Source organism: Halichoeres trimaculatus, unplaced genomic scaffold (assembly GCF_033239565.1).
Source record: "Halichoeres trimaculatus isolate MK-OKI-2021-1 unplaced genomic scaffold, fHalTri1.1 fHalTri1_scaffold_23, whole genome shotgun sequence".
Lineage (NCBI taxonomy): Eukaryota > Metazoa > Chordata > Actinopteri > Labriformes > Labridae > Halichoeres > Halichoeres trimaculatus.
In genome coordinates this window covers 19,966,220-19,993,106 of record NW_027437201.1, presented here as the reverse complement: position 1 = coordinate 19,993,106, position 26,887 = coordinate 19,966,220, and the positions used below count along the sequence as shown (strand labels likewise).

Genomic DNA, 26,887 nt, shown 5'->3' with positions numbered 1-26,887 from the left:
AAACCAAGCGTTTGGCTGCAAAGATGAAGACGTAAATTGTCAGAAATGAAGACTTTTCTCCTCACATGTGTCAGGTTTTTAGACCTTGCGCTGATGTTTGATTCATCCCTGTGAGTCAGAGAAATGATTGCAGCTCCTGAACTCTCCTGTAGTTCATCCTGTACCCTGTGGAGGCCGATATCACACTCCTCTCCACATGTCTTCATTAACTGCAGTTTCATGCTGCTGTGCACTGAGCTGTTTGCTGCAGAGAAAGACGACATCAGCAGCACGGAGAGAAGATTGATACAAGAAAAGAAAGACGGGCGATGCAGAGCAGGGTGCAGGTAATCGAGCAGATGATGAATGACTACACGGAGGAAAATCTCACTGCTGTTTTTATTTTGTTGCTGACCCACATCTGAAGCCTGACGTTCCTCCTGAGTCCGCTCTTTCTCTTTCTCACAGTATGGTTTTTAGCTCAGGGAGGGGACAGCTGAGCAAGATTATAATCCTACAAATCATCCCACACTCTTACATTTTAAGACCAGTTTTACATTTCTGATCCATGTTCGGAGGAATCACCTGCTGCTAATCCAGCCTCAGCTCTGACTGAAAGCCTTTAAAGGCCAGACGGTGCATTCAGAGGCTTCTCTTACAGATGAGATAATGGAGGATTAATCTAATAAATCCTATCTTAAGTCACTCTGGCTGATGACTTATTATAGAGGAGGAACCAGAGTAACTCAGACACAGAGTGAGCTGCAGTATCCAGCTTTAAAACAGGTCTTTTTTCACAATTACACCATCTTTTATATCTGAACGCCAAGTCCTGTTTTCCTTCTTTGGCTTAAAAAAACATGAAACACTGAATGTTGCAGATGCTTCTTGGTTATAAGTTAAAGTTCAGCTTCTTCTCATTTGTTGCTTTTCTACCGAAGCGTATTGCATTCACTTGAAGAAAAAAAAAAAAACTCAGGTTTTTCAGAGTAATTTATTCTGCTGTTTGTTTTTTTGCGGTAATTAATTTTGTTTTTTCTTATTAATATTTTTTTATTGGTTTGTTTTTTGTTATAATTATTTCTGTTTTTATGAGAATTTTTTTGTGGTAATTTATTTAGTTTTTCTGATTAATATTTTTTTTATTGGTTTGTTTTTTGTTATAATTATTTCTGTTTTTATGAGTAATTTTTTGTGGTATTTAATTTTGTTTTTCTGATAAATATTTTTTTATTGTTTTTTTTTTTTATATATATAATTATTTTTTTTAATGAGTAATTTTCGGAGTAATTTTTTTTCCTGAAGTATCGCGCTACTTCGAAATCCCGCGAGAACCTCCAACCTGCAAGCGACTCCCGTGGATGTGTGGTGGCTCCTGTGTCCCGCACGGATCAGAGATCCTGTTCGGCACATATATGCTTTATCCTTAACTTTCTACCGGTCCGTATCAGGTCAATAAAGGTAAGGTATTAGCCAAGTAGTTCGATACTTCAGGAAAAAAATTACTCCTAAATACAGGAGGAAAAAAATTACCAAGAAAAACAGCAGGTTGAAGGTACTCTGAAAAACCGGAGTTGTTTTTTTTCTTCAAGTGAATGCAATACGCTTCCGTACTTTTAAACCAAAACGTTTAGTTCCAAGAACTTCTCTACCAGGAAGTAGAGCAGTAACTTTTCATATTGCTTCTTAAATGTACTTAATGCACTTGCAGCTGTAAAAATATGAACTAATGTGACTCTGTGCCATCAGATTCAGTAAGAACTTGTTCATCTTACAAGAGAAAAGCTCACAGAGCCATGGAGGAACACTGTATAGGGAGAAGTCAGAGTGTTTGTTTACACTCGGTGCTGCATTAAATGCCATTCCAGTCAGGTCCAAGTGTCTGCTCGCTGGTTGGCTCACACCCAGAGGGAGAAATCTGGGGCACAAGCTGTGGAGCAGCTCTGCTGTTCCTCTGAAAGGTTACGTCAGAAAACACAAAGACGGCACATACAGGGGGGAATCATATCACCACATTTCCTCATTTCTCTCATGAACAATCCTGCTGCACGCTGTAAACTAAATCTGTCAGCTCTTAAAAACAGTAAACAAACCGCTCTGCTCCCCGACGTCAGAACTGAAAACCTCATCAGTGATGATAATCGTGAGCTGCTTTGCATTGAGACATCCTCTGCTCTCCTCCTTTCTTTGTTATTGTCGTTTGAGGGAGGGACTTTCCCCTACAGGTAGCCAATCACAGCTCTAACAAACCCAGAGCAGCCAATCGGAGACCTGCTCTGCTGTCACATGTCCTCGTCATGGCCCATAACCCCCCAAACCCCCCACCAAACCCCTTTATGGTGTTAATATTCAGAGGCTGCAGTCCCCCGACATGAGCTCATACCTTTTACACACACATGCACACACGCATTTACGTAATTATGCACACACACACACCAAGAGTGGGAGTCCCATGTGAGACATAAAAACATGCAGAGCAGTATTGATCTCTGGTTTCAGGTTGAAAATCAAAATCTTTCCCCTATTTAAGATATCAAGTCGAAAAAATCTCAATTAGATTAAAGAACTGCTTAATTTGGAGATTTATTTTTAATAATTTGACTTTTTTTAATCATAACAGCTTCCCCCCTGAAGGAATGATTCCCTCATATCTCAGTTTGTCAATTCATGTTGAATAATTTATCAGCGTCTTAATAACCGATTCAGTCGTACACAGCAGCTCGTGTTGCCTTTTTTTCTGACTGAAAAACTCAAGTGTAGATGTTTGTTTTTCCAAATTGAGGCTTTGAAAGAAAAACAAACACATTAAATCTGATTTATGAAGACGCACACTGTATTCACTCAGGGCGATGCAACACTGGTTTTAATCCACATTAATCTGAGACATATTTGGATTCTTTAAAAGTCAACACAAAGAAATGTAGACACTGTGTGGACCAAGAAACAATGAAAAATCAGGTTTTAGGTGTAAAATACACAGTTATAGGAATACAAAAGTTATGACCTTTCATCCATTGTAACATTAGATAGATTAAAAATTGACTTTATTCGCTAAATAACAAATTTTAGCTTTAAATATTTGGAAAAAAAAGTCAAGGGATCATTAGATTTTATAGGAACATCCTCTTGAGATCATAAAAATAAGCAACTTCTCGTATTTTATTTCATATTTGTTGAGCTTTATTTATTCTAGAGCAATGTGTTCTTTTAGTTATCCAAAAAAATAAAAAAATAAAAAATAAAATAAACTTAAAAATGGTTAAAAATGTTAGTGTTTCATCAAATATAAAAAAAACAATTATTATTATTATTTTTTAAATAAAATTAATTTAATTTACAGGGATAATGCATATTAAATGACACTTTAGTAAATATTCCAGAGTTAGCTAAAAGGCTAGTTTTCATCTGCAGTCACCCGGCCAGATGTTCAAGCAGGCTTAAAAAAAAATCAAGTAAATTATTTGTATAAAATTTGATGAAAAATATAGCCAAATATTCAAATTATTTATATTTTTGATGGCATTTTTAAAGATATTGAGTCTCTTACTTAAAATCTTTTTGATCTGGATCTTTTTTCCTGAGATTCTGGATTTCTAAAGTTGATTTTATGCTGCTTATGTGGCTAAATTATTATCTTTAGTAATTTATTGTTTTGTTTGTTTCATTATATATGTAATTCTGGTCAATTTAGCATCAGGAAAATATGATTTTAGTCAGATTTTGTGGCTTAAAATGAAATTTGAAGCGTGTTTAAGAAAGAAGAGTGGATGGAGGAGGAGAGAAGTTTCATAACAGGAGCATCATGGCTCCTCTCACTGCACTCTGCTGTACAGGACACGCATTGTGTGTATGTGTGTGTCAGTGTGTGTGTGTGTGATGCTATATGCACCCTGTGTGAAGTATCATCATCGTTTCTCTCTTTATCTCAGGCAGCTGGTACTGAGCAGAGGTATTCATCCATCCCTCCTCCTTCTTCCTTCTCTCCTTTCTTTCTTACTGCTGTCCCAGCTCCTCTCGCACCCCCTCCTTCCTCACCCCTCCCTCCACCTCCTCCTCCTCCACCCCCTCCTACATCAGCCTCCTTTCCCTCTGTCATTTCCATCCTGTTCACATGTCCCGGCGAGACACCGCGGGCTGAGCGTGTGTGTGAGCGTGTGTGTGTGTGTGCAGAGAGGATGGCTCAGAGCTCAGGTGCAGGCATCCGGCTGAGGGGAGCAGGACCAGTCTGTTTACCCAGACCTCAGAGCGCTCTGCTGGGTTAGAGGATTGATTTGGACCTCCAACCCTGGAGCTCAGCTGCCAGAGACTGATTTTTATACGCTCTCCTGAAACAAGAGGACAATCAGACTGCACAGGTGAACTGTTTTTTTATTCAACGCTGCTTTTGCACTTTGATTGGAAGCTGCAGAGAAGCTCCAGCAGGTGAAACAGAGGAGCATGTCCTGTCTCTATCCTGCCCCAAACTGGACCTGAGCATCAGCTGAGTCTGGATAGCCGCCGAGGGAGAAGACGGACAAAAGAGAAAGGGAAGAATTACAAAAGAGGAGAGGACAATCCTCCTCCACACACCTCCTCAGACAAAAGCCAAGATAGGAGGAACAAAAAGACAATTAAGAGGAGAAGAGGAGGAGAGGCCAAAGGGGAGCTCCATCTCTCCATTCATCCCTCCATCACTTGGTTTCCCACCTGTGAGGATTAATTGGACTGAGGCAGCATGGCGCACGCCGCCTCGCAGCTGAAGAAAAAGGCGGATGAGAATCTCAACGCTGTGGAGGATGAGAAGGAGAAGAAGAAGCTGGCGAGGAAGCGTTCGCGGGAAGCGAAGAAAAAGGTAGAGTGAGGAAAAAGAGGGGGAATTAGAGACAGAGAAGGAGAGACAAAGGGGAAGTGATGGAGGAATGAGAGCTGACACAGAGGCTGGAGACGTTTCGGTCTGGTGGAGGTTCTCTTTTGTCATGATGCAGCCTCCTCACACACACACACACACACACACACACACACACTAAGAGGGGTGGTCCCAGTGGGAATACAGAGGGAGTGAAGAAGGAGGGGGTACAAGACAGAAAGATGGATGAGTGTGAAGAGTGGACGCAGAAGAAAAGAGAGAAAACAGGAATCAGAAGGAGAGGACAGCTCGGTATTTTAGGCAGCGCTGGTGCTATTAATATGTGTGTGTGTGTGTTTGCGTGTGTGTGTGTGTGTGTGAGACAGAGAAAGGATCACTTGTATTGACTCTTTAATACTTCAAAAAAGTCTCACACACACCTACAGACACACACTTTGAAGTTGTGTGTTTTAATGTATGGGCGGACCTCACTTTGATAGGACATTCGTATATTTGTGTTTACGTGTCCTCAGTCACCCCCGGCTCTGTTTGGGCAAAACTTTTTAAAACATAAACCTCATTCTTCATAATGCCACTTATTTTGACATGCTCTCTTACATTCCCTTTGGTAAAATGTGTGTGTGATGTGTGTGTGTACAGAGTGTGTGTGTGTGTGTGTGATTTGACAGGGATGTAAAGAATTGTGTGAATTCAGCCGAGGAATCTGCACCAAAGCCAAAAGCGTCATCAGTCACACCCTGCGGTTAGGTGTGGGTTGTTATGGTGTGTGTGTTGTGAGCATCACACTGCAAGGACAGAGCAAAGACCTGATCCTGGACACACGAAGGTCCATAATCAATCGGTCTGACTTGAAATCAATAATCACTTGCTGCAGTCACACGTTTGACAAAACATCTCCTCCAGAGGCGGCGATGCTGCAGGCGTTGGTGTTTGAATAACTTTGTCGACCTTTTTTCTGAGTGTGTGTGTGTGTGTGTGTGTGTGTGTGTGTGTGTGTGTGTGTGTGTGTGTGTGTTTGTTGGTCCATCTGGGATCAGCGCAACTGTTTGTGCTGCGCTTGAGTGTGTGCATGTTGACATTTGGGCTTCTGCTCATGCAGTGTGTTAGTGTGTGTGTGTGTGTTTGTGGATGCTGACTCGCCTGAGGTCATCATTAGTCCAGGGTTAGCCACCTGTCACAGGAGTCAATACCGTGACCTCATTAACACTGAGGTCAAAATGTGGAGGTGACGACTTGTCACAGGTCGTAAAAGCTGTTTTAAAGAACGCTTTCCCAACAAGAAGAGCGTTTTTCTGTCATATTAGAGGAAAAATTTCTGAGAAGAATCTCCAGATGGAAAAATAAAAACTTTCTAAGTCTGTGGAAATCACGACTCGTGTCAGAAAGGAGCAACTTATCACAGTTTCCAGTATGGACCTGATTACTATTTGTGAACAATGACTATAACAGAGTCCAGTTTGCCAAGTTGTGTAAGAGGAAAAAAACAGCAAAGATAAAAAACCTGACTATGAAAAATTGGGAAGGACTTTTCTGGCGAGTGAGTACACAGATAATCCATGGCCAGACGTTTTTGTCAACATTCAGACTAAAGACGCTAATAGGAACAGTTTGAGTGAAATGTTTCAAGTTTTGTGAAGATGGCGAACAAAGTTTTGATGAAGTAATCCTCAAACAGGTCTGAAGTGAACAGTCACATAAGACCAAGATTTTTAGGGTGAGGCTACTGACTAAATATCTAAACAAGCAGATAAAAGATATCGATTTAAATGTGATTTGTTTTCATGAAAAAGTACGAGTTAAGATGGAGACAGAGATGTGTAGATTCTGTGAGATGTTCTCAGATCTTGATACTACAGTGTCGACATTGTAGTCCTTTTGATTGGATGGATTTGACACCTCATTTGACCAACTGGGTCCATTTTTGTTGTCTCTAAGGCCAAAAACATCCCAGAGTTTAACTTGGTGTGAAAAGACACCCAACTACTCACATTTGATCAAGACATTGATGCTAAATAAATCATACCTTAGGTATTTTGCAATTTTTAATTTCAAATTTTTAGATAATTTTAAAATTTCACATTTTGTTGAGATTCCAGAAATTTTCTTACTGTTGGAAATTTTTGAAATTTCATTTTTTTAATGCATTATTGCAAATTTTTTAACAATTGAAATTTTGAAATTCAAAACTTTTTGAAATTTTGCCAATTTTGGAAACTGGTAGTTTTGGAAAATTTGCCAACATTTTTAAAATTTCATGATGTGATATAACACAGCTATACCTTTTATGGCTGTTTTTGGCATTTTTTGGTGGGAAGGTTAAGAGCTTCAACTGGCAATAGATTATTATCGATGAGACAAATTAATGTCAAATTAAATGTTTTAATTTCTAGTCAAAGTGAACCTTTAAGGCCCATTTATTCTCTGTGTATGCACAAAAATGTACTTTCAAATGATGTTGCTTTCACCGCTCACAAACAATTATGTGTCATTTACATTGGCATGCTGTTAACCAAAACACCCGCCAGGGGGGCAGGCCAGAGTTAAAAGTTTATGACAACAACAAACTCAAAAACAAACATGGCAACTGTGGAGGAGGTGTTGCTAATGTACCTGAAAGACTGAAATGAAGGCAGAAGTTCCTCACCAACTTGACACATTTTTCTACAAAAAGTTCCACTGTTCTTTTTTCTTTTTGTCTCACTAAAGCTACGTATTAGGTAGTAACAGCAACACTGCCCCCATATGGTTTCTGTTGGTACTGTTCTGTTTGGCTGTATCTTTCTGGTGCTTTATAGAAACGTGCAGCAGTACGATCAAAAATGACAAGGAGTATAGACAGAAGGCTCCGTCTGGATCCGGATCTGTATTCAACGTTGAGCATAAATGGGCCTCTAGCCATCTTGTTAGCCAAAACTCATATTAAGTCAAGCATTTTCTTAAAGTTAAGGTTGGACAAGGTGTCATGTTGACATTTCTGTCCTCATTGACTCACCTTTAAATGGAGATGTCTCAGCTTTGAATATTGTCACTGTCATCACTTCCTCTTCTGGTTGAAGTGACTTTGCAGAGATCAGCAGCAACTTGAGATGCTCTCACCAGCTCTGCTGTTGTTGCCTGGATTGCAGGACAGGATGTTGCTCGACTAACCATTTTACCACAGTGTCAACAGGCAGAGGGGGGATGTGCTCTGATTTTTTGATTTTTAGAATTAATCACTAATTGATTATTCTCTGGTTTCGACCAATCAGAAGCATTCTCATTGTGTTCTGTTCTGCTTTGATCTGATGCATTCTATTCTTTGATGTTCAGTTTGTGACATTGAGATCTCTGACTTATCAGAATCAAGCTTTTCACACTGCTGAGCCAATGAACTTTTAGATAAAAACTTTAAGTCTTTTAGTCTTTTAATTCGTTATTTAATCATTTCATAATTGTGGCGTAATTTCAAGGCACTAGACAATATAATCTTGTTTTTAAAGCATAAAGCAGCCATAGCTGGTGGTTCTGGAGTCCATTGATGAATTGTGGAAAATGTTGCGTACAGGAGATAATCTTTGGTTTTTAAGACATGTTCTGTGGTTGATGTGAAAAGAAATCCTGTGTTTTATGTAATGTTGAAAAGTGGTTTATTGACTGCAGAATATGGATGTTTCAGTTTGTATTGTTATCATGCTTTTGCACTAAATCCCACTTGGGTATTCTCCAGAGTTTGAGCAGGATTATAAATCACATCACGCTCCGAATTTTGACACTAGCATCGATTTGAAAAGCATCAGAAAATATTGATCCCTCTCTGAGTTTTAATAGATCCACCGCACGATGACGTGTTTCCATCCAACACTTAAGATCCCAGCAGTCGAGTCACAGACGCCTGATCAGAGAGAAGGAGAGAGGTTTGACCTTGACAGCTCATACTGCAAATTGAGCCTGTCCACTCATTAAAGCTTCTCTGTGAAGGCAACAGGTGAGGGGAACGTGTTGCTGAGGTATGGAGCGTGTAAGGTGACATCAGCAGTTTCTCAGTGTTTGTAGCGTAATGCCACAGGGAGGGTATCGGCTATCCCCGCCTGGCTCAAGGTAAATCTATATCACTGTCTGCCCCGGAGCTGGTTCTTGGCACCGTGGTGCAAAAATATCCTCTCCCTCCTCGGATCACATCACCTCAATTACCTTTCTGTTCTGCTCCTCACATTAACTCCCCCGCCTCTCCGTCTCCTCACCTGCCTCTCAGACGGTTTGTGGACAGGTGATGCTACGCTAGGTGTCGCTGCCCCTTCTTTTATCCTCTCTCTGCATCATCTTTTCTCTCTGGATAAAAACTTAACTGTCGAACTGATTCATTAAGAATTTGTCTGCTTTTCTGAAGGCTGATGTTTAAAACTCAGGGCATCGTCTTCTTCTCTGACGCGTCATTCATTATGAAAAGTGTAGCACCAGTGTTGATATCAGAGCTTAAAGCCATCTGTGGGCCAACCTTCTGATGCAGGAGAGAGAAAGAGCAATATTTCCTTCAGCTGGGGCTGAAACTGGCAGCCGGACAGCTTCGGAGACGTGATATGAAAACACATCTCTGAGTTAGAGATGTTGGCTTCATTCTCATTCTTCAGCTTGTGTCTTTTTCGATTTGGCTCCCATGCTTTCACTAAGTCTAGACCAAGGGTCTGAAACCTGCGAGATAAAGATTTTTTATTTTTATTTTTTTAACAGAGGGTATTGATGATTAGAGACATTAACGCTCAATTAATCACGCCTTAATATTTTGTTGAACTAAATGGGCATCACTTCTGTAATTAAAGCCTGCCACCGCTCTGCTTCTCCTCCTTAAATCAACAGCCCACCAACTTTCCATGCACCTGTGGCTAACCTCAAGTTTTACAGCCCTGGGAAGATAACTAAATCTGCAAAAAGACAAACCTGGAAAAAAATGTTTTAATTCTGTCTAGAAAGATAAATTAAATAGTCTAAATATATTCATATAATTTTTTTAATATAATTTTTTTTTAATCGTTTGGATTTTTTTTTTTTTTTGCACGTTTTTAATTTTAAAAAATTCACCTATATTTGAACTTTTTTTTATTACATTTTTTTTATAGAAATTTGCAGAACTATTGGAAATTTTCGAAAATTAAAGAAAAAATATTTTTAACTTTTCAAAATTTGAAAATTCCAAATGCTTTGAAACTTTGGCAAATTTTATTGTTTTTTATTTTTTGTATTTTTGCAAAATTTTGCAATGTTTTTAAAATGTATTTTTTCAATGTTTGCAAATTTTCATTTTCTTTTTTTTGTAATTTTTGAATATTTTTGCAAAATTAATGAAAAATCAAAAAACAAATACATTGCATGCACAATTTCACCCCCCCCCCCCCAAAAAAAAAATAAATAAATAAATAAATAAAAAAAAAAATAAAAAAAAGAAAGAAAAAAAACAAACAAACAAACAAAAAAACGTCCTGTGCTCCGGGATGACTTTTATCCTGGTCAGCTGAGGCAAAATCTCTCCTATGAAAGTTAAGGTAGCAGACCCCTGGTATAGACTAAGAAAAAAAGACAGAAAATAGGAACCAAAAGCTAAGTTAAAGTTACCTTTTGAACTTAGTTTTACCTTACTACACTCAAGCTGTAACCTAACTCTATATTTTGGAGCAAAACCAAAGCAAATGTTGGACTCTGTTTATCTCTGTAAAAAAAATGAGAAAGAGAAAAAGCTTTTAAAGATAAACTTTGAATTTCCTGAAAGATGCAGATTAGATGTCTCATAGTTCAAAAATAAGACAGTCTCAAAGATATCGCTGTTCCTGCTGCAGCTGGGACGGAGGTGTCTGACATCTCAACAAAGATCGTCTGCGGAGAGGATGTTATCGTCTTTTATTTTGAAGTGAAAGGAGAAGGAGGGGTGGCTCTGTTTCTTCTGAGGTTTATTTTAGGGAAGAACTGGCTTTGCTGCCTCCTCTCTCTGCCCCCCTCCACCCAAACCCCCATATCTCTTTTTATCTCCACCCTCGCTGCGTCTCTGTCAGCTGGCAGAGGGATGCATTGTTCTGCCACACTTCTGCTGCTGCTGCTGGGACTGGGGGGGAGGAAGCAGGGCACACACACACACACTCTTTCTCTCTCTCACACACACACACACACACACACACACACACACACACACACACACGGGTCCCCTGTGAGCTGTTATTGTGCCACATTAATCCCTCGTCGCTTATTTCGGCCAAGATTTATATTGAAGCCTACATATTCGTTCTGCTCTTCAGCCGGTGGGCCTGCGTCTCTTTGTTCCCTCCTGATCTGCTGCACATATATGAACGTTTCATCCTTACAACTCTTTTTGTTCTTTCTGTTTTTTTCTGTATAAACACACACAAAACAATCAAGGTTGCATGATGTGTAGGAGGCTGCCTTGGATTTTATACATGATCCTATCGACTTTCTGCTGGAAAATTTGGAATTTCCCCCAAAATTATGAATTAATATCCTCTAAAAATCTAGAAAAGCATCAAAAAAATTTACAATCAATTCATTTTGCATTAAACCTATCTTATCTTTGTGTCTTAGAGTTTGTTGTAGATATTAAAAAAAGCTTCATTAAGCTCCTGAAGTTGTTTGTTGTCTTCATTAAAAAGCAGTGGAGCTCATAATTGTTTCCAAACATCATTTCATGCAGGACTGACTCCAAATGCTTTAAGGCTTTATGGCTATGTTTATATATCTACATGTTTAATCTGCGTTTACATGGAAACGCAGAGAGACTGAAAACACTGTAGTAAGCATGCCAGGCCTGTAGGTGGTGCTTTAACCGTCCTGTCCAGACGCGGCTTTTGGGAGATCTCCACCAAAGTAGAGTTGAGCTGATCATCTGGTGTTTTGGTGAATACTAAGTTCAAGAGTGGAGCAACAGAAGCAGGGTGTGATGTCAGCGTTTCCACCGTTTTCAAAAGTTTGTGTTTTAGGTCGGCTGAACACAACAAAACTTTTTGCGTTTCACCCTAAAACCATTGTGTAAATGGCCCCTAAAACTGTGTCTTAAGCCGTGTTTCCACCAAGCAGACTGGTTCAGTTCGTGTCAGTATGGCGCACATTTTGTGGCGTTTCTGTTGACTTAACCCAGGACAGATCCCCAAATAACTGAGACAAGCCATCCCACTTTTTGGGACCCTTTTGTATGGGTGTCAGACTGAACTGATCCACTCTCTGAAGGTGGAGCTACAACACTGCAGACTGTTGATTGGTCAAAAGAATCATCACTTACCCCGACAGCAGCTGCTGTATTTCTCCTGGCGGCACACAGACTTCTCTGAAACAAAGCTTGATTGCACTTTGTAACAGAGAGCTACATGCCAATCACAGAGAGGACGAAACGCTGCATGTCTTCATCGTTGCTCTTTGTTTACTGTGTCGCTTTTTTCTTTTTTGTTGAATTTATCAGCAGGTAACTGTGACGAGCTGCTACGGCGTCACACTATTGTTTAACAGCTGTGGCTTTCGCCATCCAGCTTACAAGCTGCCTACCACAAGAGGGCAAAGGTTGCTGTGGAAACGCAAACAGGATCAGGCTTAACTGTACAAAACCGTGCCAAACTGTACTGAACAGAACCGGACTGCTTGGTGGAAACGCAGCTTCAAAGCCCTGGTGAGGATCTTCTTTAAGTGTTGAGTTTGGCGCCCCCTGTGGACAAAAGCACTGTGTCCACCAAGCAGCTCAGTTCAGCTTGTCTTGATGCGGCACACATGTGTTGGCGTTTCCTTTGACTAAAACCGGGGAAATGTCCCTAAATTACCGACCCGTACCATCCCACTTTTCGGTACCCTTCTGTTGAGGTACCAGGAGACAAATTGCTGGATGTCTTCTGTCATTGCTCTTTATTTACTGTGTTGCGTTTTTCTTCTTCATTGGATTTTTAGGATTGTACACTCTGACCAGCAGCTATGCTGTCACACTATTATGTAGCTGATGAAGCTATTAGCATCCTGCTTACACGCTACCTGCTAAGAAGAAAACACAAACAGGATCAGGCTTTACAGATCTGACCTGTACCAAACTGTACTGATCCTCTTTGGACCACTTGCTGGAATCAAGGTTTTAGTGTTACTTCTTTCCTCTTTACTGCTTTCTTTTTTTCTGTAGGTGTACCTAGGAAGAAGTTGGTCACAGCTGTAGGTTGCTGCAGATGCATAATTGGCTGTTTTCTTGCTCACTGGCACCCCCATCTTCCAGTGGTTGGGTGGTGTAACTACAGGTTCACTGAACATTTGTTTTCTTATCTCAATTTTTTTTTATTTTTTTTTTATTTCTGAGCTCAACTTAAAATTACTTCCCACTAGTTTTTCTGCTGTTTTCTGTATTTTGAGATGACACATTCACTCTTTAAAGCCTTTTTTGCACTATCATCCAGTGTTTTTATCCCTTTCATGTTTTCTTGCTCTAACATCAATCTGTAGTAATGTTCTCTAAGCAGTCCGCTGAGAGATATTGATCAGTGCTTTGACATATTTCTTATATTCCATCAACAGAATAATCGATTGCATAAGAAAGCGAGGGAAATAATCAATGTTTACAGTCGGCTGTCACATCCTTGGAGCTTCTTTTGCATACAAGACGTCCTGCAGCTCCATTCAATCTGCAGCCAGTCGATTCATCAATCAGTTTGTCCCCAAAAGGAAAGAAAACAGAAAGACAGGGTGAGACATGTCTAATGATTGTGAAGAGCATCAATGCAGATGTTTTGCTGGTTTTAGTTTTTTCTTTTTTACTGAGGTGCAGGTTGCTTCAGTATTTCAGGCACAGCGATAACGAGGGACTAGTTATGGTCTGCTTGTTACCGTTCAGTCATCAGAGGAGTGCAGAGTCATTTGTAAAGATGATATTAACCAACACATGTAGGAGCATCCTCGAGCTGAAGCACCAGATGCCAACACAGACATCTGACGGCACTCAGCGGGGACGACAAAGTCTGAAACGAGTAACCTAACTGAGGAGAGAGCGTCATGAATAATAGAGAGACTTCAGCTCAGAGCGTTGGGGAAACAGCAGCTGGAGAGAGGAGAGGGATGAAATCTGGAGGAGAGGGAAGGATTAAAGGAGGACAAAAGGAGAAGCAGGACTGTGGAGATTGAGAGGAGAGATGTGGCTAATGAGTTAGCGTGTTTAACGCCACATTATTGCGTGTAACACGGCTGTAAATGAGGTTGCTGAGGTCAGAGGATTGGTGCAAAGCCTGCCAAGCTTCTGATTGGTGGATGGGGATGACAAAACCAGGGTTAGAGGGGGGAGGTAACAGGGAACACATTCCTAACACGCTGAGAAACAAGACAGGAAGATGAAATCCAGGAAAAAAGAGAGGAGCTTTCTGCCGAGAGATGAGGAGAGAGATGAAGGAGAGCCGAGGAAGAGGAGTGGGAGGAGAGAGACGATGAGGAGGTTGTTAGTGAAGCCTTTTATCCTCCTTTTCCCCGCTTCCCTGCAGCTCCTCTCTATCTCTCCTCTAAAGTGAAGGATCGACACCAAGAACTGGGACACTCCATTCATTTATCCACACACACACACACACACACTTAGACACGTAGATTCCCGCATATTCTGGTTTCTCTGAACACACTGACGTTTGGGTCTTTTCATTCTCTACGACAGGATTAGTGTTCAAACCTCCCTATCTTCAATAAACACGATGAAATGAGTCACTTCTTTGTTTTTAAGTCGATTTAACAGCAGTGTTTTCTTACACATGCAGCTCTGTTAGCGTAGATGAGCTCAAACTGAATTTGTGTTGCCTATTTTTGCTTCAGACCCCAAGTTCACCAATTAGCGGAGACGGACCGTACACAGATCTGGCAGATTTAGACATCTCTGTGTCAGTCTTTGAACTTCTTTCATTTTTTTGAATCAGGCCAAATTTTGGCTCAATTGTGTAGTATATGTGGGGTAACAAGACAAAAATGATAATTGTTTTTTTCTTTGGAGAGTCTCATCACTTCTTGACTCTACCTCCCGACATAGTTTACAATCCCTGTAAAAAATACACAAAAACGTCAGTTGTCAGTCGTCGATAAACGTGACGTAAAACCTTATTTAACCTCTTATAACTAATGAAAACAAAACTTTTCAGAAAAAAGAGGACTTGAATTCGAGACAGCCAAATGATATCTTCAGATCACCACAACAATCGGACGTGAGAAACATTTCTACCAGGTGAAATAATTTTTCTAAGTTTGACCACAGCCCATCTGGAATGACTGGGGTGATGGATTTTTTTTTACCTATATTGCAGCCAGCCACCAGGGGGAGCAGTTTTTGTGACAAACTCACTTCAAGCCGAGCGAGATGATGTTCATTTTCTGTACAGTCTATGGCAGGGGTGGCCAACCAGTCAGAGACCAAGAGCCGCAAAATTACTGTGGTACCACAAAGAGCCACATGAAAAACGCACTTCCTGTCACACATAAACAAAATGACATAAAATTTTCAAAGCGACATTTACTGTGTTTGTGTGTTTCAATTCATACTTGGAGCCGTGCCAAAGACAAATTTCTGTTTTTACTGCAGAAGACATAAAGTTCCATCTATCTAGACAGCTATGAGCACATTAGCAATGTAGAGAAAAGAAACTGAAACTTAAGTATCAATCTCATCACCCAAGTATTGATCAATACTGATCACAATGTTGGCATCAATATATCAATATTTTAGATTGATTGGCACACCACTACTCATAACAATGTAGTATTTTTTTTTAATGAATGGATCAAGAGGCCGCATGTTGCCCCCGAGCCGCAGGTTGGCCACCCCTGGTCTACGGTCACTCCTCATGAAAGTATTGCTGACTAGAAGCGGCGCCACAGGCTGATTTGACTCAACCTCTCGCACAGAGTGTGCGGGATCTCTGAAGTGACATCAAAACAAGCGAAAAAAAAAAGAAAAAGAAAAAGCATGAGCGTAAAAAGTTATATGTAGGTAGTATTGGTCTATTGGTCAATTCTTTGTCCATAAACGTCTCCTTTCTTTGTTGTTTTCGCTCCACAAAGAATGGCACGAATTGCCAAGACAGCACATTTGTTTTTGTTGAGCATCTTCCAGGTCCTTCTTCTTCTTCTTCTTCTTCTACCTCTTTTTGACATTGCAGTTCTGGATGTCAGCTCCCAAACACCACAGAAGAAGAAGGATACAGGGTCTGAAGTGTAGTATATGGACGTATGGTGTGGGCTGCAAGCTTTTGAACCCAGTGATCTAGTCGTGCAGTTTAAGATGGAGCTGAATCAAATGATTGAAAATATTGCGAGGTATTAAATTCTACTTTTATCAAGATAAGTCTGCAGAAGAGAAAATTATTCTTTTGATTTTTTTCTTTATGAAAAAGAAAACAGACATGTCGCCTCCTCGTGCTCTCACATTGGTTCAAGCAGCATCAATAAATAGACATAATTATGGTTTAATGTTGTTGTAATGTGGGAAGCTCTGGCATTTTCTCCAAATAGAGAGTCCAGCCTTGGGGCAGGATTATCGTGTGCCGATCCTGCGTATGTTCTCGGCTGGTGAGGTGTCGATTCGTGGCGTGAGTCCAGCTCAGAGTCACGACATGAGCAGGATGTTCAGTGCATGTGCGTGTGTCACTGAACGAGGGAGTCCTCTTCGCTGCTGCTACTGTGTCTCAGGGTGTAGCGGACATTTTGAAGGTGAGGGGCAGGAAGGGGACCTGTCTGGAGCGTGGAGACAGAAATAGATTGACAGGCAGACAGAGAGATGCACTCGCACGAAGACACGAGTCACAGTGGGTTTCTTTGGATAGCAGTGTGACAGAATTTAAACATGTGTTTTATTCATATAATGCATGCACTTGGAGAAATGCTGTGAATATTCTGCACAATCTGCTCGTGAAGTTGTTTTTCCCTGCAGGATGGGGAACAGGTGGAGGGTGGCAGGTCTGAGGAGGCAGGACATGATGCAAGAAGGACGCTCGTAGCATCAAATGAGTGGAAAGAAACCTAATTGAGCAGCAGAAACATTGCACCACTTGCACATCTGTTGCATGATATAAGCATAATTTCCTCTGCCCACTCACACTCGAGGGGATTTTCCAGACTTTTACCTCTCACATCCTCGTGTGAGCTCTAAATTTCAGGGTAGAAGGGTGATTTACAGCGGTTTCATGCAGATATTCCTTATCCATATGCAGCACAGGGATGCACCTTCCTCCTGTGAGATGTTTTTGGTTCTTTCCCTGTATCCATGTGCATGAGAAAAACTGGATTAGGAGCCTGGATTTAAGAGGGAAAATAGCATTAAGCTGCAGATTCAAAGAGAGACCCTTGTAGGGAGCATTTGAAGGCCCCTTGAGGCTGAGAGGAAGACTCTTTGAGAGTCATTAGAAAGGATTTTAAAGCTCATAAGTGCAGATGATTTTTTTTAATTATTGTGCATAAAAAGTTTATTTTTATGTCGTAATTTCCTTAGATTTTGGCGCTGTTTCAAGAGTTTTAGTCCAGGGGGATTCCTGTGCATGCAGAGAGACGTTTTGCAGAAGAGCAGGGAGCTTTATGGGAGGTGTTTAGGGAGTTAGATTTAAAGGTCCCATATTCTGCTCCTTTTCTGCAGTTTAATCTGGATCATTGATGTCTTCATTAAATGGTAGTAACATGTTTTGGTCCAAAAAGCCAATAAATCAAGCACAGCAGCATTGTTTCCAGGCTCTCATAGCCCCTCTGTTCAGAACGCTCTGATTTAGTGGGCGTGGCCTTCATATGTAAATGAGCCACCGCTGATACCGCCCCGCTCTTCCACGTCACTGAGAGCGGCACCACGAGCTCAGAGTGCACAATGTTTAGAAAACAGTGAAGCTCGTTTACCGTAACATTACAGGCTAAAACAACAGGCTACCTGCAGCTAAAGTTAGCATCCTGAAGCTAACACAGAGACAGGAGGGACACTGAGGCACACAGCATTTAAGATACTCACATTTCCAGGGTCCCAGGTTTGTTGGTGGATGGTTGGTAATGTGCCTGGATTCAGGACCAGTCTATTGGCTAGCCCTCTGTTGGACTGTCCAAAGTTGGAAAAGCAGTCGTCTGTGAAGTGACTAGCACACACATGCACAGTTTTACTGAGTGTAGCTGGCACATTTCCTTGATAAATGAACTCTAGCCACTTAGTCTTGTCTTCTTCTGAGATGGTAAGCTTGTGTATGGAACTATGTGGCCGTTTACAGCCAAAAACAGAGCAGTGATGGCTCTTCAACTTTGGTATTCTTGCTCCTGATTGGCCAAAAAAGGGAATCACTGACGTCGGCAAATCCCCAACAGCTCGTTTCAGGTCAGGATTTTACATTCACAAGCACTACTCAGTACAGGTTTTGTCATTAAATATCACATTTTGTGGGCTGGGAGGAAAGACAAAGACCCACAAATTTCACTAAAAGACTTAATAAAGTGATTTTTGCATAAGATAGGACCTTTAAATTTCCAGACTGCTGTGCTGAAATCTGTCAGATATTCAGAAAGCAGCATTTCTGGCTTCAGCTCACAAACACTGTAATATGAGAAAGCATTATGTACCCTACCCTACAGTGTTTACTCTGGCTGATTCCCGCTAACACAGGCTTCATACTGTGTCTCCAAAACCAGTTAACTCTGCAGGGGAAATAACACAGAGTTAATGGTACATTTTAGCTTTTAATGAGGTTTTTATTTTCATGCACTGGCCCACTAACACTGAGCTGAGAGACGAAGCATCAGAGCCAAAAACACTGTCCTCATTTACAGGATCCTCTCACAGGATACGGATCCATGCTGGTCTTTATGATTCTGAGGAAACCTCCCATCAGAAATCTACACATTCAGTATGAATATCCAGCAGTTAAAGTGAGTTTAAAGTCACAGCTCTGTAGAGGTGACTGCTCGTCGCCCTGAGAGTCAGCAGAGGGAGGAAATAGCGATGCTGATGTAGTACATACAACTAAAGTGCTCCATCGATCTCCTGAGTAATTCCTTAATTGCCTTTTGACTCCGTGAGCTGCAGAGCTGAAGGCCAGAGCTCACACCGGACGTCTGCTCCTGAGATCTGTCGCTGTCTTTCACTGATGTTGTGAAGCGGGAAGTCTCCTTGGATATCAAGAAGCGAGGACACATCTGTCACAGAGCTCCTCCTTCTTCCAGACACGTGTGTCAAACGCAGTTGGACCTCACTGTCCTGGAATTTTCCAGGAAACGACAGGAGATTATAAATGAAAGAAGCGATGGATTACAGATTATAGATTCTGCAAACCTTCTGGAAACAGGGCGTGTGTGTTTGCATGAAGAGCTGCATGCAGCACTCACTCTCTGCACATCTGTGTCAGAGCTTCTGGTCCAGGACAGATGTTAATTTATTCATGAGCAGCTCTGTGTCTCTGTCAGGAGACATTAAACCCAGCAGTGGTACAGTAGCTGATGATGTTTTCTCGTATCTGGAGCTCAGTGTGTTTGTTTTCTGCAGAGGTGGAGTCAGAGTGACTGTTTGACGCCCTGATCTGAGCCGACAGTCTGCCTTCAGGTGCTCCTCTCTGATCCCTGCTCCCCCTTTAGGCTGGTCATGTCTACCTCTAACACACACACACACACACACTTAAATACGAGCAGCCTGACATCAGCACACTGCCTGTAATCCAGCAGCAGCAGAGCCACGTCATTTTCCTCATCCAGTCAGAGGAAAGCGCTGCACATCTGTCGTCCAATCACAAGCTGAGAAACATGAAATAAAGACTTCCTGACGCACAGAGTGTGTGTCTGATGATATTTGGAGTTTGCACATCTTTAAAAGAAACTAAAAATATGTGAAAACAGTGATTCAGCACTCAGATTTGGAGTCTCTCACTTTAAAACTGCATCAAGATGTGAAAACGGGAGCAGAGAGGAGGAGGAGGAGGAGGAGGAGGAGGTGAGGAGGAGACACGCTGTGTTTTCAGCCTCCCATCGAGTGCTGCGAGAGAGAGTCCTGAGACTGCAGTAGACAAGCGGCCAATCAGATCGCAGCACTCCACAGCCAGGCGGAGGCAGGGCACACACACACTGACATACACACACACACACACACCTTCAAACATACATACAAACACACTGAAGCTGTGCATTCCTCTCTCTGTGTCCTCTCAGTCTGCAGGTTTTACAGCATAAACAACCAAAATCAGACCGTCAGCTTGTTTTTGTTTCACCAAATCTTAAAAACACTCAAAAAACAGTCAAATCCCCCAAAAAACAAAAACAAAAACATGTTTCTGTTGCTTTTATTTTTTTTTGTGTCACAGAGAGGCTGTGATCATCATTGTTTCCATGTCAGGGCTTCTTCACATGCTTCTGTTTTGCTGCAATGGGCGCAGTTCCACTAAACAGCCACTAGGGTCTGTTAGAGGACCTGGAAATTAATATGCAGGTGAGATCAGAGATATGTGTCTGTTTGTGTGTGTGAATCAGTGTGTGTGGTAAATAGCTTTGGTGTGTTATTGTTTGCAGTGACACAGACAAATTCTGCAAATAATGTGTTTAATAGAATAGAATAGAATAGAATAGAATAGAATAGAATAGAATAGAATAGAATAGAGCTTTACTGTCATTGTAACAAGTACAACGAAATTGAAGTCACAGCAGCAATCAAGAAAAACAAAAGTAAGAAAGTGTATAGAAAGTGCAAAAAGCTCCATAAGAAAATAGATGCTGACAGCTTGTCCATCATTGTCCAGTCAGCCAGCCTCCACCTCCACAGGGTCCAGGACTGAGCTTCTTCAGCAGTCTGTTCAGTCTCTGTCTCCTGGATCCTGTCTGCTCACAGCAGGTGAAGTTCTTCCAATGTGGCGTTGGTGTCTGATGTTAGCTCCATTAGCCATGTCTGTGAATAGCATGATGCTACTCTGCCTTCTGGTATTCCCTCTGTTGCTGGGTTAGCACAGTTAGCTCGTCCATCTTATTGGAGATAGACCTTACGTTCCCAATAACGATGGATGGAAGGACAGGTCCATGTCGTCACTTCTTAACTCACACCTGAGAACCAGCACGTCGTCCTCACCTCCTTCTCCTCACCTTGTGGGAAAACATCTGGCCTTGCACCAGTTAGCATTGACATGCTACAGGCTGCTAACAGCTGAGTTTACATGTAAACAATGCAGCCATGGTTACATGTAGGATCTCCAGACAAACACAGGAGCAAAAATAGTAAAAATATCACTGAAGACAAAACCAGTTTGGTGTCCATGACCAACAAATGAGCCATACAAAGTGATGATCCACTCCAAATACAAAGATTTCGAAAAAGAGGTGAAAAAATTACAAGAATCGGAGAAAGAAGAGAGAGCTGCTGCAAAAGGCAGCCAGAGCCAACAGGGCAGCGCCGAGCAACCACAGAGATTATTTCAGAGATTATATGAATCAAGATGATATTAATCTGCTTTTTTAGGGATTGGTTGTGTCTTTGGCCTTTTTTTCTATGCACTAATATCAGACTTCCTTAAATCCTAGCACCCTAAATTCGCAAAGATGCTGTTTTTTATTCCGTTACGCTACAAAACATTTTAAATCTTAAGGTTTCATACTCTTCTCAACCAAAAACATGTTTATTTAATCACAAACACATTAAGAGCTAAAAAAATTCAAACTATTTGCCAATAAACCAACAGAAAACGACAATATTAACATGTTAAAGTGAATTTAGCGTGAGGTAATAAAAAAAACATTTGATATTTGAGAATAATATTAAAAAAAATCACCAAAAGAGACTCACAAAAGTAGATAGCTCCTGTTCTTGAGAGATGCTACGTTAAACCTCTTTAAATTCTGGTCTTTGTAGCAAATGATGCAAAATTTTCCGTCAAAAAAGCTTCAAAATTCAGTGAAAACCAACAAAAAATAGATTACCACGTGTTAAAGAAATAGCAGTTTAAAAACGTAAACATGTGAATCCAACTTCTAACTGAGTCATTTCAACTCTAACTGTTTTAGCTTCACCTTTCTGCGCCATCATGTCATCCATCTTTCTTACAGTCTGCAGTTTGAGTCCCCCTCACATTTCATCCTCTGTGTGTGTGTGTGTGTGTGTGTGTGTGTGTGTGTGTGTGTGTGTCGGAGCTTTAAGAAGGAACGGTCCCCTCAGGATGCTCCATGGAGCCTGAGCATCACTGCGAATTTAGGAGAACCAGTTGCCATGGTTACCACCTCCCTCTCTTGTCGACTTTCTCCATCGCGGACGTCACTAAACACCAAAGACGGATCATTAACCCAGAGAGATTGTGTGTGTGTGTGTGTGTGTGTGTGTGAGAGAGAGTGTTACACTGCAGAGACAAATCCTCCATCTGTAGCCGAAGCCGTTAACATGACAGGTACAGCGTTCTGGATCCTGCTCAGGAAACAAGTGTGACGTCTGAGTTCCTCCTCTCTGGAGACCAGAGTGATGCAGAGCTGCAGAGGACTCGGGTGCTCACACCGGGGGCACTTCAGGTGAATCCTCCTCCACCTGAGTCTCCTTCAATGATGGAAACACAAACGCACAGATTAATCTATCCTCTGTGAAGTTTTTTTTTTGCGCAACGTTCTGGGTGATCCAGCAGCTGATGCATCTGTCCTTCCTGCTGCGCTCACACTCATGTAGAGATTAGTTTGGGATTCAAGTTCAAGGAGACTCCTGCAGGAGAGGCTGCAGCTCCTGGACTGACCCTTTAATCTGTTGCAGTCTTGAGTCAGGCTCTGGTACGGCTCTGTTCGTACTTGGCTATCAGGTGGTGTTGAGTAAACCTGCTCTCCTATTTTTAGACCCTCTGGCAACAGGTGTGCGTGTGGTGGCGTGGGCTGATCTGAACGTGTTGATGGGATTACTCCACTTTAATATGTCCTTTTACAGAGCAGAGTGTCATTATCTCTGAGTCATTGATAAATCTGTTTAAGAGCATCAGTGGGAACCTTTGGTGTTGGGGGATTTCACAGAGTTGACACAATAAAGTGTGGGAGAGATGTAATCCTGAGTTCAGGTGGTTTTTTTAGCATGCTAAAAGATAGCTAGCTTCTAGGCTAATATTACTGCTAGTTTTAAAAGTAACAAGACAGCAAAGGAAGAACTTCAACTGTTAAAACTGAGTAAAAATAGTGTTTTAGATAACTCTTCTGTTACCATAAGTCATCAGCTGTTGTTATCGTTGAACCACAGGCTTCTCTTTGAAGGAAGGAACAGGAAGTGGTCAGATATCCATCAACCCAAGAAACACAAGAGTAGATCATTTTTTTAACTTGTGTTTTTCATCATTCAGACAATAATATAACATAAAGTGCTCTACAAAGACAACATCACCATGCCGGACAGAGTTTAGTTGTGAGAAAATACTATGACCCATTCAGACCTGATGCAACGTTTATGTGCATAAGGCTGGATGTGATGTGTTGGTCATTCAGACTGTGTTAGAGTCTCTATGACAACACCGCACCAGCTGATGAAGTTTAGTAGAGAGAAGAAGGATCCGTGTTTTTCTCTGCTGAAAACAATTTCTGTGATTAATTTTGTAGTGATGGTGAACACAGGAGCCTAACTGTCAGACAGAAAAAGGACAGAAGAGCAGAAGAAAGCTAAGCAGGAGAGGATAGAGTGGGAGCTAAAGGCTAAAACATGGGCTAAAGCTGTTTGCTAATGTTGATTCCAACCCACAGTCAGCAGTTATTCTGCAGTGGTCTGTTCAAACTTGAGAGTCTATCAATAAAATGAAGAGTGAGGTTACGTTAGCGCTGCTTGGTGAGGTTGGAGTTGGTAGATGAGCTCTGGTAGGACATAGAGAGAGTTTATGCACCGGGCTGTGAGTAGAGCTAAATATAGCCGGCTACTAGGCTACGGTACAAAATGACAAAGTTTGATTGGTGTCATGTTTCAAAGCGTAGCTCTGCTCAACTGTTGATAAATACCTTACCCTGTGGAGTTGTATCTGGTATAAAGTCGTCTTGAACAAAGAAAAGTAAAGTTAAACAAAAGATCTGATCTCCATTCATGTCCAGAAAGTTGAGATCCTCCTCACAGTTCCTTTAAATCACACACTGCAGTTTTTTAGAGTCTTAGTTGTCAAAAATTTTTTTACAATGAAGAAACTCTTGTGTCAGAGAGGGTTTTTGTCTAAATAGTCCAAATATGTCAACAGGCTCAATGAATACTACCTTTCAGCCTTCCAGTCCAAGCAGTAACTGTATTTTATGATATAAGCAGAAATATGCATTACATTAATGCCAACTGAACTTGAAATCAAACAGCTCCTGTTGCACCTTGTATCTTTTGTTTCTGTTTCTCATTATAATTATTATTTAATTTTCTTTAAATATTCCCAATATTTTTAATTTAATTTAATTTAATTTTATTTAATTTAATTTAATTTAATTTAATTTTATTTTATTTTATTTTATTTTATTTTATTTTATTTTATTTTATTTTATTTTATTTTAGTCTACTACTATTGCTACTATTATTATTATTATTATTATTATTATTATTATTATTATTATTATTATTATTATTATTATTATTATTATATGTTTTGGTAAATTTTATATCTTAATTTTATCTATATTCTTTCTGTATTTTCATTATTTTCTTGTTAACCTGTTAGCACCAACACACCAAGACAAATTCCTTGTATGTGCAAATGTACTTGGTAATAAAACTTGATTCTGCTGCTGGAAATTCATCCTGTAACAGGTGAAATTTGGTGGGATTTCCTGTGAAGTTGCATCTTAAGTTGAGAAAATCACTGAGAATGAAGAATTGTAAAAATTAAACCAGTTCATAAACTGAGTGAAGTGAGTCTATAAAGTTTTTCATACTCAGGAAGATTAATTTAACAAGAGGCCTCCCGTGCACACACACTCACACACTCACACACTCTGAGTGTTGTATTGTCCTCTGATCCTGAGTTATTCCAGTGAGAGTTTGTCTGAGATTAACGCCGGAACTCATCTGACTCCCCCATCCTCCCCCCCTCCCCCGTGCTCTGGACTTTCTCACTGCAAGCCAGGTATTTTTAGCTGTGACATAATGCCCCTATCTCTCCCTCTCTGTACAACACATAGGCTGTCCCTCCCTCCCTCCTCTCCTCTCCTCCCCCCTCCCCTCCTCTCACCCATCCCTCCCTCCTAGCTGCCTGGCTGCCAGGCTGTGGGGCTAGCTGCTACAGTAAATTGAGTGCTCAGGTTTCACACTTTGAGCTGCAGGCTGAGAAACATGGCAGTGGAGGAGGCAGCAGACTATTTGGCAGAAGTAAGTCTTTCCTGTGTGTCACTTTCTAACGCTGTCCTCTCAGAGAGGAGCTGCGTCGCTGGGATGCTAACAGGATTCACAGGATTTATAGCCTGTAGGATTTGAGCATTGTTGTGGTTTAAAGATCCAGACGTGGGACGTTAGAGGCTGGGGGAGAGGGGGGTCGTTGATGGGACGGGTCGCAGTGGTAACTCTGCTGCACCACTCTGCTGCAGTGTGCGTGAACCTGAGTGTGTGTGAGTGTGTGTGAGCCTGTTGGCTTTCCTACCTGCTTCATCATGATAGAGCTTTTATAAAGTTGTGCTGATTGTGTTTGGATGAGTCTTTCCTGTGTTTCATGTGGAGTGCAGGGATGAGGATGGAAACACCTGACCTTGGAGTGTGGCGCATGCTCTGTTTGGGTTTGGAAAAGGTGAACAAACACAAATCCAGAATAAAAAAGATAAAAACATACAGGAGAGGGATGTCAGGAGATGTAATCTGGATTATTTTATCCAATCATTCACTTCAATCGTCCTTCATGAGTCCTGTGATGACACAAAGTCAGTGTAAAGCCTGTGATATGTGATACAGAGGCTAAGCTAGCTCCTGACAGCATACTGCAGCACTTTGATGGTAATTAAGGAGGTTTCAGTTCAGGAGACAATTAAATCAAGACTGGAGGATATAAATCTATCAAACTGTAGTTTCTTAATCCTAATCAGCTGATTATTTGGACAGAAACATCAAAATAACCTGGTGATAAGTGATAATCAGTGGAGGTTAGTTTATGATCGACATGGATATCTAGATTTTGATTCAGCTAGAATCATTAAAATCTGATTTTTTATGTCTTATTTTGGAACAAATTGCCTTATTATACTTTACATGACCCACATTTAAGAGGATATGTTTTCAAGAGACCAAAGACGAACTTTTTCCTCACCAATCTGCAGATGTTTTTACTCTGTAATCTTGAAATAAGACCTTTTTCTGGACTTTCCTGGTCACTGTGACTCATATGCACACAATTGATCCATATGCACTGCAGAAAAATGAAATCTTTCCAAGTGTTTTTGTCTTATTTGCACTAAAAATGTATTTTTAGGCTTCATATGAGCCACATTTACTTTACCAGTCTACAGAAGTGTCTTGTTTCAAGTTATTTAAAGATAAAAATGAAGTCTGAATTGCTTGTAACAAGTAAAAAAAATCTGCCTATGGGGTAAAAAAAAAGATACTTTGACACTTATCTGGACTGGTCAAGTAAATGTTGCTCATATTAAGTCTAAAAAGACATTTTTTCACTGAAATAAGTCAAAAACAGACCATGCAGTGCATTTTATCAACTTTTCTCACCCTCAGCATGATAATAAAACAAATTAAAGGAGTAATACTCTAACATACTGCAGTGTTTGGCCTGTACTGGGTGTTTCTGCTCAGAGCAGCTCACTGTCGGTGTGTCCGCCTGGTTGCAGGGAGCAGCTCTCATGTTGGTATGTGTGTGACTGTACGAGCATTCTCCACATATCTCTGCAGGTTAAATAAAGTCACCCTGTAGTGACACTTTCCAAAACACTGCACTAGCCCTTTAATCTTCCTTTTAACAAACAGGGAGACATCTTTGGTTTAACAGTCAGGATCTAGAGCTTTTATTGTACCGGGCACAGGATTTTACACGTTGAAGCTTGTTTTTGATTTTTTAATCATTCTTGAACATTTAGAAAAATAGAAATAGAGAAGAATTTGCCTCTGCTTTATGATTCTGAGTGTTTTTAAAACTTAGATTTACTGCTAAACTTGGACAGGTCTACCTTGGAAGAGAGATTTCTGACCTCTATGGG

At 40.9% G+C, this 26,887-nt stretch overlaps 1 protein-coding gene across 35 annotated transcripts in view; it reads left to right on the top strand.

Moving 5' to 3' along the window:
* LOC141785328 (ankyrin-3-like) overlaps positions 1-26,887 on the top strand; it is a 147,999-nt gene that overhangs the window by 37,467 nt on the left and 83,645 nt on the right. For 26 of the 35 annotated variants that reach the window (XM_074663592.1, XM_074663579.1, XM_074663588.1 and 23 more), the window contains exon 1: positions 4,078-4,810. The exons of 2 other annotated variants lie outside the window; for them this stretch is intronic. In XM_074663592.1, the coding sequence (XP_074519693.1) occupies positions 4,694-4,810 (117 nt within the window). In that variant the 5' untranslated portion in view covers positions 4,078-4,693. Of the gene's footprint in view, positions 1-4,059; positions 4,811-25,013; positions 25,065-26,887 lie in introns of those variants that run through there. 7 more of the 35 variants (XM_074663599.1, XM_074663598.1, XM_074663597.1 and 4 more) reach the window with 5 other exon arrangements.